General features: G+C 38.4%; 1 protein-coding gene across 2 annotated transcripts in view; it reads right to left on the bottom strand.

The window, feature by feature from the left end:
* The window catches only part of BLNK (B cell linker), a 70,733-nt gene that overhangs the window by 9,859 nt on the left and 48,034 nt on the right, over window positions 1–12,840 (bottom strand). For both annotated transcript variants that reach the window (XM_081328892.1, XM_081328893.1), the window contains 9 exons: window positions 12,280–12,339; window positions 11,382–11,407; window positions 10,584–10,606; window positions 8,782–8,892; window positions 8,199–8,241; window positions 5,822–5,855; window positions 4,531–4,603; window positions 2,826–2,856; window positions 558–600 (listed from right to left, as the gene is read on the bottom strand). In XM_081328892.1, coding sequence (XP_081185018.1) covers window positions 558–600; window positions 2,826–2,856; window positions 4,531–4,603; window positions 5,822–5,855; window positions 8,199–8,241; window positions 8,782–8,892; window positions 10,584–10,606; window positions 11,382–11,407; window positions 12,280–12,339 — 444 coding nt within the window. The remainder of the gene's footprint in view (window positions 1–557; window positions 601–2,825; window positions 2,857–4,530; window positions 4,604–5,821; window positions 5,856–8,198; window positions 8,242–8,781; window positions 8,893–10,583; window positions 10,607–11,381; window positions 11,408–12,279; window positions 12,340–12,840) is intronic.

The raw sequence follows: 12,840 nt of genomic DNA, 5'->3' as shown, positions 1-12,840 counted from the left end.
CCAGATTCACTTAACAACTGTGTTACTAATTTAACAACTGCAGTGATTCACTTGACAACCAAGGCAAGAAAGGTCATAAAATGGGGCAAAACTCACAACAAATGTCTCACTTAGCAACAGAAATTTTGGCCTCAGTTATGGTCCTAAGTTGAGGAACAGATGGAAATTATACCTACTGGCCTAGGCTGAAAACGTTTTCTTTGTTCTTAAATTGAGAACATGAGGCTAGTCCTCTGGATCAGGTCCAGGTTTGTCTAGCTGGCAAATGAAGCCATAAATACGGTCTTCTGCCCTTATTATTGGAATTAATATTAATACTGATTTGTAGAAAGACTTATTTAGCTATTTTAGCCAATGCAGTACTTGCAACATCTCTCCACACTCTTAATATACCTGTCTTTCAACTCACTGCTTGTCTCTATTATTTATTGGAAAAGCAAGTTATTGCTAAGGTAATTCATATGTTCTACCACTGCTACAATATTACTCTCCATAGGAAAAGTGGCAATCACCAGGAAAAATTAAAAGTTTTGAAAAAGGAAAAAAAAGCAATTTACCTTCAGCAATATTTAAGTGGTCTCTATCTGGTAAGCTTGGTTTCTACAATACAGAATTAAAGCAAACAAACGTAAATGAATTTTACTTAGTATACACTTTTTTCCCCTCAGACTTCTGATCAACGGAAAGAATGTCTGATGCAACATATCACAATATTAAGCATTCCCAATAACAGAATTCATTGTAATCCTCTTAGTGTAATATATATTTATTGTTTGACTACTAATGGAGATAGAAGAACCAAATACAGGGTACAAGAATAAGTGAGCATAAATTGCTGTATTATTTATTTATTTATTTATTTATTTATTTATTTATTTATTTATTTATTTATTTATTTATTTATTTATTTATTTATTTGATTTATATACCGCCCTTCTCCTGGAGGACTCAGGGCGGTGTACAGAGCAATAAAATAAGAATACATTAGATAAATAATTTTAAAACCCAAATCCATCAGGCCACGCCGGCTTGTTCAAATAGATAAGTTTTTAGATCACGCCGGAAGGAGCGAAGGTCGGGGGCCATCCGGAGTGCTGTTGCATTCTGCAGTATTGCTGGGTACTTGCTCTTCTGCAGAAGCAGTTGGTTTTACAGATAAACTCTTGCATTTATTAATGGGATAATGAAGATGATGATGTGGTAGGCAATCATATTGAAAAATTAGAATAGCCTTTCTCAATCATCCCTATCTAGTACAGTCAGTATCCAGTTGAGCAACTGAAATGCAAACCATCCAGAGAGCACAGGGCTGGTTTAAAATACTATTTAATTTTGTGGAGCGAAGGAATGTACAAGTCATTGGAATTGTTCATTTGCTTTGAAATGTTGACTCATTTTCATGTGAAACATTCTGATTTGTATTTTAAAGCTTAAGATTCAATTTCAAGCTGTTGCTCTAAATCAATTTGATTTAACTACACAAAAGGGGTGGGGCTTCATTCAGGGCTGCCATTCTGACTGTTTGGATCACCCCCTTGATTTCCCTGACAAAAGTAATTGAATTGTCAAATCAGTTTTAAAATTTGAATTTTTCTTGAATAAATTCAATCTGTATATTTTATGTAATCATCTTTGAATCACAATTGGAAATTAAAACTCCGCATAGCTCTAGTAGGCTAAGGCATTTAGAATTATTGTTTCTGCTTTGTATTCTTGACAATAAATGTTACTGAGTCTTATGTTCACTCTAGCAAATTATAGCCTGGGCACTAGGCAATTGTCTTATTAGCCACTGCATATTCATTAGGTTAGTAGTGGAATCCATTCTGAATCATAATGTATGTCTTTCAAAACAGAATATAAATAGAAAACAATTTAAGTTAAATGGTGATTGCCAGTATCAAGGTTATAATTGATTTGCCAATATGAATACAAGCTAAATATACTGAAAAAGCCTTTTGTCCTGGTTACAGAAAAAAAATGTCAAAATTCATATTAAGATAATACTTTTAACTGGCCAACACAAGGATATAAATGTGCAAGCTTAAGAACTCTACACTAGATAGTGTAGTAACAAAAAATGCTCCAATTAGGTTAGTATATTTAACAATATGTAATCCTGAATATGAATCACAGAAATGGGAGGTCAACCATTGGAAACAAGTATTACAACCAGTGTTTGCTTCTTCTTCCCAACACCTATTGGGATGGTTCTGCTGCAGTTGATCCAGGTTTATACTAACTGACATCGATTAACAGGCATCGCTGGAGTCTGCTCCCAGATTTCATCTGAAACTTTGGCTAAAATAGAACTGTGCCATTGCTTGCCCATTCTTTTTGCTCTGTCTAATTTCTTATCTACTTTGTTTCAAGTTGACAATGACTGAGTCTATTAAAAGTAATGTTTTTATATAGATTTTGGGTACATTATGACACCTTTGCTATGTCTGCTCATTTCCTATGCTTGAATCAGTGTTTATCACATGAAAATCTCCTATGATTCAGCATAGCAATTTTGCCAGAGGCTACGTCTTAATATTTTATATACAGTTGAAAATTGTCAAAATTTGTAATGATTGATGTATTTCCAATAATACAAAAAAATTAAAGGCATAATATGATCAATTTAATTCAACAGAATGCAAAATGTTACACACACACACACACACACACACACACACACATACACACACACACGGATGCATATACATAGTCCATATAAACAGATACATAGATTGAACAAGGTGTTGATAGAATTAATTAATTATTTTGGGTTGCTTTTAGAATTACTCTTCAGTGTGACGATGTTAAATACAAAAACTCACCAGCGGTACTGCAGGATTCATTAGCTTTTTTCTACAGAAAAACAAAGTACGGATGCAGGAGCATTATTAAATTTCCATTTGCTTTGCAGTCTTCTTCCTAATTATCCCACTTATGAGCACTGAAGTTTGGATGCCTATATTTCTTTATGCAAGTCCTTTTTTTCCTGCACTCTAAGTGGAAGTCTTCCATACTGCCTCCATACTGATACAATGCATGACAAAGTGAAGCTAGACAGCTCTGACAATCACACAATTTACAAACATAGTGTGTATCATTCTCACTGGTGCAATTTGTAGGGAAAGCATTAGGCTTGGATTCAAAGGTCCTTCAGGTAGTCCTTGACTTAAAACCAGTCATTTAGCAATTACAACAGCACTGGAAAAAAGTGACTTACAACTGGTCCTCATGTTTATGATTGCTGCAGCATCCCCACGGTTATGTGATCAAAATCTGGGGGCTTGGCAACCTGCATATATTTGACGTGTCCCAAGGTCAGTACCGGTGATTGCCATTTATGATCTTCCCAGCTGGCTTCCAATGAAACAAAGTCAATAGGGGAAGCCAGATTTGCTTATGACTGCATGATTCATTTTATAACCATAGTGATTAGTTTAACCACAATGGCAAAAAAGGTGATAAAACCTGTAAAATTATGTAAGTCAAGGACTGCCTGTACAGTACATAGCACCATAGGAGCCATAGTGGCACAGTGGTTAGAATGCAGTATTGCAAACTAACTTTGCTCACTGCCAGGAGTTCGATCCTGACCATCTCAAGGTTGACTCAGCGATCCATCCTTCTGAGGTTGGCAAAATGAGGACCCAGATTGTTGGGGGCAATATGCTGACTCTGTAAACCGCTTAGAGAGGGCTGTAAAACACTGTCAAGTGGTATATAAGTCTAAATGCTACTGCTATTGCTCTTTACATTTCTGGATCTCTCCAAACCATTTTCAAGTAGATTCTGTCTGTCACTGTCTTTCCTTCTGGCAACCACAGAATCTTGAGAAGCAAAGAATGCTAGTGTCCCTTTCTTCAAGCAAGTAGTAGTCTACAAAGGTCAACTGGGTTGCTATCAGAGCAATAATGGTAGTTCCCAGACTAAGAAAAGTCCCCTTGCCTCTGTTTACACAGAAAAGGAATGACATGTCTGGCTAGCTAACTCCATCCCACGGTTTGCCTGTTCTCCAAATAAGCCCAGCTGTTTTGGAATTTGAGCAATGCTTCTGTTAGGCTGCCCACCTACCAAAGGATGACATAGTACAGTGAGGTGGCCCTCATATCAAATCAGTCCGAATGGCAGAAGTCAAGGAGTCCACAGATTCGTACCAGAAAGGACTGGGATTATTGATATTAAAAAAAATTAGACATGAAGAAACTTGAACTAAGCCCAGCTGGAAAGGGGTGAACAAATGCCAAAAATGGGTAAAAAAAGTCAAGATGGCAGCTGTGGCCATGTGATTAAAGCCCTATCTCTTTTTTAATGTACATCACAGACTTTCCACACTGCTTTCTCAGGAGTGTTTAAAATATACAAAACGTTTCTTTACATCTATCCAATCTATCAGAGCAGTTAAGCACTTCAATAACATTGTGTATAAAATGATTACAATCCATAATATTGCTTCTGGTAAACAGTGCATTTAAGGATTACAAAAACTGGAACAGTTTCTATAGCAAAAAGGAATGATTTTTTAACACTTACGTGATCCTGGGAAATGGAGATGGAACATTAACAGAAGGAATTTTAAATTCTGCAGCACCATTGCTGCTATTATCTAAAAATCCAAACACAGTAGTTAGTTCAGTGCATCGGTTGGTTAACAAAATGTTAAGTTTCTAAAGTTTAGACTACTGCTACTACTGCTTTGAGTATAAAAAAGCCACAGAAAATCAGAACTGTGCAAATCCACTAACCAGGAATGAATCTCTTTTTTCCTAGGATTTGCACAGTCCAGTTCAAAACACCTAAAACATTCAAACTTAACTCTCAAAGTTATTAAAGCATCTTGAAAAGGTAACATACAATAAAATTTCGATTTTATAGACAAAATTTTGATTTTATAGAGAAGCTGTGTCTATTAAAGCCAAATGTCAATTAAATTCCAGTTTACATAAATTGCACAAACATTGTCTAGTGAAGCAGTTCAAATGCAATTTTTAATTGTTGTATCAAAAGTCCACTAAATGGCGGCTCATAAAATCAAAGTTTCCCATTACCATCATACAGCATTTACTGGAAACAATTGGTGGATTATCAATACACAGTTACAATTATGGATAAAAAAATACAGAAACTTTCACACATTTCATATTATTTTGTCTTCTACAATGGCCCCATTGCAGTACTTTAGCATTATCATTCCCTTAATATGGTAGGGAGAGGCAGAGGGAGAAAATGATTTGTCTAAGGCAGTGTTTCTCAACTTTGGCAACTTGAAGATATATGGACTTCAACACCCAAACTTCCTGGGAGTTGAAATCTACACATCTTCAAGTTACCAAGGCTGAGAAACACCGATATAAGGTTATATTTGTGGAAAAGGTAAAATTCAAAGCAAAGATTCCACAATTGATATATTCTTATAGCATATGCTACATTAACCCAGCTTTTGAAGCTAACATGGAACTATGGTTCCCCTGATGTTGTTGAGTACAATTTTCATACGGTCATCTCTAACTGCTGATCATGTTCATCAGGGTAGCTGAGAATTGTAGTTCAATAACATCAGATGGCCACAGGTTCCCCATCTGTTAAAAAATGTTATAGTAAAAATGGAAAGCTCAAACAATTCTTAGAAAACCCAGGAAAGATCTGTCATCAAAATCAAGGTGCTTTGATAGACAGATGCAACGGCTTTGCTCCTGCACATTCACACATGAAACACATGAAATGATAAAGTCAACATGAAACACTGCTATTTGGAAGCAGCTTCTGTGCTTCCGGTCATCTTAAGAAGTCCCTGCACATTTGGCTTAAGGCAGAATATTCTTACTTCCATCAGTTTGCGCTCCAAGGACCTCTGGATCCTGAAATTAAAATAGTTTTCAGATTATTTAACAGTTCTGGGCAAACTGTAATCCAGGAATTGTGATAACATGTGTTGCAAAGGTACATATTTATTTTTATTATATGACTAAATGAAGATGTCATCATCAAAAGCAAAACGTATAAACAAACATCAATAAACAGCAGCATCGATATTTATTTATTTGTATCCTGATTTTATTATTTTTACAAATAATTCAAGGTGGCAAACATATCTGGACCAAAAATTGTGGAGCCCAATGTGCTTAGCACAGGATGCAATGATGGTGAACATATCCCAAACACCTTCCTCCTCCGATTTTCCCCACAACAACAACCTTATTAAGGTGAGTTGGGCTGAGACTGACAGGGCCCACAGGTACCCAGCTGCCTTTCATGGCTAAGGCAGGACTGGAACTCATGGTCTCCCGGTTTTTAGCCTGGTGCCTTAACCTAGACTAAACTGGCCTCATATTAAAATTATAACTTTTGTAATGTTGAGGTAGTGAATTGACCCAACTGGTCAGCACAACACTTTCAGAAATGCTTGCACATTTATGGACTTTTTGCCATGAGCAAGTTGTGTGACTTAGCCCCATTTTTTATAATCCTTCCATGCCTTTGGAATCGATTTGATTACAAATTTGTAGCTTCCCAGTGAGTTCCATTAATTAGTCTTCCCTTGCCAAACTTGTTTCTTTCATTTTAATGCTATGAGAAGCTTCTGCTGGCTCCTCATTATGATTCATTAGCTCCTTTGCTGCCCTGGATAGAGTCAACACATTACTCATCAGTTTTTCAACTACCCTGGAATATTCCTTCTCAGTCTATGAAGTTCAAGACAGGGAATCCTCTGAAATGTCTGATTCTAAGGTGGGTGGGAAATTCTGGGAACTGAAGTCCGCTCATCTTAACACTGTCAAGGTTGGGAAACCTTCTGATATACCTTCAGTGAGATATGATGAAAAGACCCATAGCATTAATCCGCAGGAAGATAAAATCAGGAGCCAATAAAATTCTTAATTAAACTACTCTATATACTGTTGTAGGCAGGGCTTTTTTTCTCATAGAACTCTCAGAACGGAGTTCCAGCACCTTTTTTGGATGGAACCTTGTAGGGTAGGCAAGGCAGGTTGTATGACATGTGTGAGTTCCGGCACCTTTTTCTTTTACAAAAAATGCACTGGTTGTAGGGAATGATACTTTTCAGAGTTTTTGACCTGAATTTAAAGAGCATTGCCCTCTGGGTAATAGCTTTACCTCTACAGAGAAAACAATGGTTAGCTTGAAAAACATTTGTTTTGTGAAGCACTGTGTTCGAATGGCACCAAAATAAAAAGCCCAATAATCAGCTTGGCCATACTGCCATCCAGTCCCTATTTCAGAAACTTTTAAAACAGGATCTCTGGTTTCTGTTTAACCCAGCATAAACACTGTAATGGCTTTGTGAAAATCATGGTTTTTTGTAGGTCTGAATTCCAGTTTCTATAAACCCTAAATGGCAGCCATTCCAGATCTGGACATAGGACATACTGTAAGAGTCTGAGGAAGATGGCGATTAAGAAATATGAAGTATAAATAAAAAAAAATAAATAAGACTCTGATAAAGAAGGTTTGTATGCATATATCTAGGCATGGGCAAGAGGGGGCTCTTTAATTATCTTGGAGTTTGGGCTGAATGTGTCATGGCTCCAAATATCTGTGGAACTTCACTGCTTCTATGTTATTTATTTATTAAGCAAATTTATATGGCTACCCAACTCACACAGAGGCGACTCTGGATGGCTTACAATATTAAAACTCCACAACATAAAAATCATACTACTTGCCCATCGGCCGTGGCCACACAATCAAATCAGCCACTTGATCATCTCCATCTCCATTCATGGTGTCCAGGCCTGCTGGCAAACCACATTTTCAAAGCCTTTCGGAAAAGGGGAGATTGTGTTCCAGAGAGAGGAGGCCATCACCGAGAAGGCCTTTTTTCATGATCCTACCAGGTATGCATTTCTACCATATTGGACCTGCAAAATACCCTGCCTTCCTGTCCTGATGGGCTAAGTGGATGTAATGGGGGAGAGGTGGCCCTTCAAACAGCCTGACCCCAAACCATGTAGGGCTTTAAAGGTGATAACCAGGACCTCGAAATGTACCAAGAAATAGATTGGCAGCCAGTACAGCTCCTGCAAAACTGGTGTTATATGCTTATGCAAAATTGTGTGGACAGTTGCATTCTGAAACAACTGAAGCTTCTGGATATTTTTCAAGGGCAGACCCATCTAGCATGCATTACAATAGTCCAGACTGTTCATATTGTATTATGAACTTGGATGTGAAATACTTACAGCTTTCGGTGAAGGACGGTGCCTTGGAAGTGGTAAAATGTTTCTGGAAAACACAGATGATGTTTTAGGCTTTATTTTTCTCCTCTAAATAAAACTGCAATTATCTGTTTTAATGATCTAATGCAGACATGTCAAACTCGCAACGTCACATGACGTCGAGTGACGTATTGGAGCGTTTTCCTCATTGCCGGCAATGGGGTGGACACAGTTTCCTTGTGACGCATCCAGCCCATGGGCCAGCAGTTTGACATCCCTGATCTAATGGTTTTAGGGGTATTATCCCAGTGGGAACTGAGCTGAGTTACCTAAAAAGCAGATATAATTTTGACTCCTTACAGTAAATGTGGCAGTGTCTTATGGTCAATTATTTATTTAGGTTGGCTTCATGGGTTCTAATCTTTTTTTTTAAATGTCCTATATGTTCTTGAATGAGACCCAATTTAAACTTTAGGTACATGTGTGGGTGTATAAATGTTTGACTCTTCCTAGTCAAAGTGGAACACTATTCACAAAACATTAAATGCCCAACGTGAATTATATTCCTTAGCAACTTATAGAAACTTTTTTTAAACTGAAAACAAACCTGTCTGATTTCAATGCATCTGGTGTGAATGATTCTTTAGGTATGTTGCGTTCATGAGAATGTCCTCCAGATGGTCTCAAAGCTGGCTTGGGAGGAAGTGGCTTGGCTATCCTTATGGACAAAATATACAAACAGGCTTTTCACACAGGATGACTACATTTCAAGTCATATTCCCCAGAGATGTTCTGTGTAGGTGGAGAAGTGGCAGAGCCGGGGGCGGAGTTGAAAGAGGAATCAGCCTAGAGCAGGGCTTTTCAACCAGTGGTACGGGTACCACTGGTGGTACATTGGCACCTGGCAGGTGGTACGTGACCATCCTAGAAAAGTGGTAGCAGAGGAGGGGAATGAGCCGAACCGGTGGCAGGACCGCACAAGCCTGAGCGAGAGATGGCTGGAGCTGCAGGGCTGTCAGCGCTCAGTGGAAGCGCCAGGATCAATTTTTCTTTGGGGCTGTCAGGGCTCAGCGGAAGCACCAGGATCAGTGCCAGGCTCCAGCTGAGCCAAGAAGAAGCGCCAATCAGATGGAATGTTTTAGCATCTCCAGGGTCTTGTGATTTACATTCAGATGCTTGGCAACTGATTCATATTTATGATGGTCATAGTGTCCCAGGGTCATGTGAAGTGACCAAAACCTGCTGCAACCACCCAGCAGAGGGGCGGGGGGGAAATAAAAACCAAACACCAACACCCCCCACTGCCAATCCTCAACAGAAATGCTCACAACAATGAAAACCTCGGACAGGAGGAAGAGCGCCGCTGGGCGAGCAGGCAGGTGTCTTGCTCGGCTGTGGCTTGGGGGGCACTTTTTTCAGTGCTATTGTAACTTCGAACAGTCACTAAGCGAACTGTTGTAAGTTGAGGACTACCTGTACTTCAACACTTTTTTCCTTTTTTGACACATTGCTAGGCGACTGGTGGTACTTGGATGTTGCCATATCCTAAAAGTGGTACAATGGGTAAAAAGGTTGAAAAGCCCTGGCCTAGAGCAGGGGTATCAAACTGCCGGCCCACGGGCCGGATGCGTCACAGGGAAGCTGTACCCACCCCAGCTCTGGCAAGGGGAAAAAGGTCACCATATGTCACAACACGTATCAACGCGATACGTCGTGACACTCCCTGGCCTAGAGTTGCTACATAGCCACAAACGGTCTAAGTCCAACCCCTCTTGAATTCTGTTAACCCTTATCTAGTGCCAAAATAGTGCTAACCAATAGTTAACTAGATTAATGTGAGGTGCGAAAGACCAAGGCCAGACATTAAGTTCCAATTAAAGTAATGTATTGCTCATGCCTATGCACAGGATATTAGTCAACTAACAGTTAGCAATATTCTGGTGCTTTATATGGGTTAACGGAATTCAAGAGGGGTTGTCCATTTGTGCCCACATAGTGACTCCACGCTGATTCCTCTTTTGACTCCACTCTTTCTCCTACATTCTAACTCCGCCTCATACAGTTCTCCAAATATCAGTTGCTGGGGGATCATGTAGAATTAAAGTACATTTTTTCAGTGTGCAGCTTATTATTCATATATTTAATATAACATGCACAGTGTGTAGACTGAGACCTAGAAGCAGCACCTGGAAAAAGCTGGGCTCATCATATTCAAATTCTAGCATAAATTGTCTTATGCCTGACCTCACATCAGCTATTTTGCGATACATCATTGTACTAAAATTCCACTGTGTCATAAAATTACAATTATCTACGTTACATTAAGACTTTTTAGGGAGAAAATAAACTGGGAAATAACCTCTACTATGTAGCAACATTTACTTATAATTTCAGTGAGTAGTAAGTTACCTGGGTAATGGAGGTGATGACTTCTGTTGGAGAAAATGAATTAGATTAATATTCACAAATTGCATTAAGTTTTTAATTTTCTTTTTTTTATTTTTTATTAAAAAGTTTTAAAATACATTTTATCTTTAACAAACAACAACAAAAAAAAAGGAAAAAAGAGAAAAAGAACCCCCCCAACCCCCTTCCCTCCCACCCTCCCCAACCCTCCCCAACCCCACCCTCCCTTTCCCCTCCCCCCCCACTTCCCAGAGCAGAATACAGGGTATAAAAATACAATCATAATCTAGCTTACACAAACAATCCTGAACTATATAGACTATCGAACTTTAACTCATATAGATAAACTCCAAACATATATATATACATCATATCAATAATTATTCAAAAACAAGATAATACTTTTCAATCTACCCAATAAAAACAATCACAAATAAAACAATTTATATCAATTGTCTAAAGCTGTTCTTCTTCCCAACTAAGCTTTAAATTCATATTATCCTGATATATTATACAAATTAAAATACCATAGATTACTTCCAAACTTAAATTTTTTTTATATAATCACATCATAGCAAGGTAATCTAAATAGTTAACATTTGAAACATATCTCCCCTTGCAGAAAGCTAACAGAGCGAGAGAGATCCTGTGGCTCAAGAGGTAAATACACTGCCTAACGTGCTAGTTTATATACCGCCCTATTCCCGTAGGACTCAGGGCGGTTTACAAGGCAATTAAAAAATAAAATACATAAAGTGTGTGTGTGTGTGTGTGTGTGTGTGTGTGTGTGTAGCATCTTACCTCTTCCTCAGGGATTTCATATACATCTGCAGACAAAAGGATAAAAACAGAAATAAGCCATTTTTGTGCAAAACTAGGCACATGAATGACACAAAGATTTCATTTTTAGATTAACAGTGGAATCCTTTATATAAAGTATCCAGGTTTTCTGGTGATTTTATGAATACGTAGATATGCTTTGCCTATACCTTCTTCCAGTTAGGTTTTTTGATTTCCCAGTCTAACCCTAGATTTCCAAATTCCGACTAGATGCTGGGGCACTGAAAGAACACCCCAGAAGAAGACAAGGGCCAATCACTTTTGCAACGGTACCAAGAAAATGTCTTCAATGCAGTCACCAGGAGTTGACTTAAAGGAATTGCTAGGAATTAAAACATTTTCACATCCAATGAAAATAATTTCTGAATAAACAGAAGAACTGCGGCCTTAAGAGATGGCTTTGAAGGAAATATTAGATACTTGCAGCTCATGCTAAAAATATAATTAACATGAAATGAAGCCTTCGGCTATATCTCTGTATCATTTCACTAAAGGCAGGATATCATGCATGAGCCTTATGCTTCTTTTCAAATCCTGCATTCAGCAGCCTCTGAAGGGGAAAAGGCCCAAACCAGAAAAGATTGTGGTCCCAGCAATGTGATTGAAATCCTGCCCCTTTGTACATATGTATGGCAAAAAGGGGAGGGGCTTTGTAGCCTGGTGCCTTATATAGAGCAAATTTCCGGAGTTATGGGGAAGCATTCTTAAAAACATACAACTCATTTCCCTTTGGAATCCTACTTTCCTTTAAGGGAATGTAACCAATTTGGTTGCCTAGAATTAAAACTAAATTTATTTCACAACCCACTAATTGCATCTTTGCATGATTTTTGGGAAGATAAACGCAAAATTGTCATACCTAGTATGGAAGGTGATAGTACAGAACAGGGAGGCTTGGTCGATCTGTTCACCACAGGTGCTAAAAATGATCAAAGCAAAGTATTAGAGATCTCTGAGAAAGACAAAATCCAGAAACACAGTTGAGCCCCCCCCCCCGATCAATTACCTAAGGTTTTACTTTTTCTCATTTCATTGAAAATTCAGGTTGCTTTTTCAAAAGGATAAGTAATATACACGTTTTTCTAATTTCAGTGGCCATTTGCACGTACCTCTTCCCAATATATAAGGACACAGCTTGAAAAAATCCACGTTTCCAAAAGAGCAAAGGGTCATGCAATACCCTGGATGTAAACGTGAAGGTGCTTTTAGGAATGCAGACACAGAAATGTGACCCCTTTTTGCAGTTCCTGAAAACAACTGTACTTATATGATCTCAGGTACAGATGCATCTGTTTTGAAGGAGGTGCTATGAATTTCTCCTTGTGTTCCATGAAGCCCCCCCTTTTTTTTAAACCTCTGAAGCATTGTAAATCCTAGCAGGGGTAGGCAACCTAGGCTCTTTTATGACTTGTGGACTTCA

The sequence above is a fragment of the Vipera berus genome (assembly GCF_964194415.1).
Source record: "Vipera berus genome assembly, chromosome: 5".
In the NCBI taxonomy this organism is placed as follows: domain Eukaryota; kingdom Metazoa; phylum Chordata; class Lepidosauria; order Squamata; family Viperidae; genus Vipera; species Vipera berus.
Note: the sequence above shows the minus strand (reverse complement) of the source record. Positions and strands in the feature narration are given on the sequence as shown.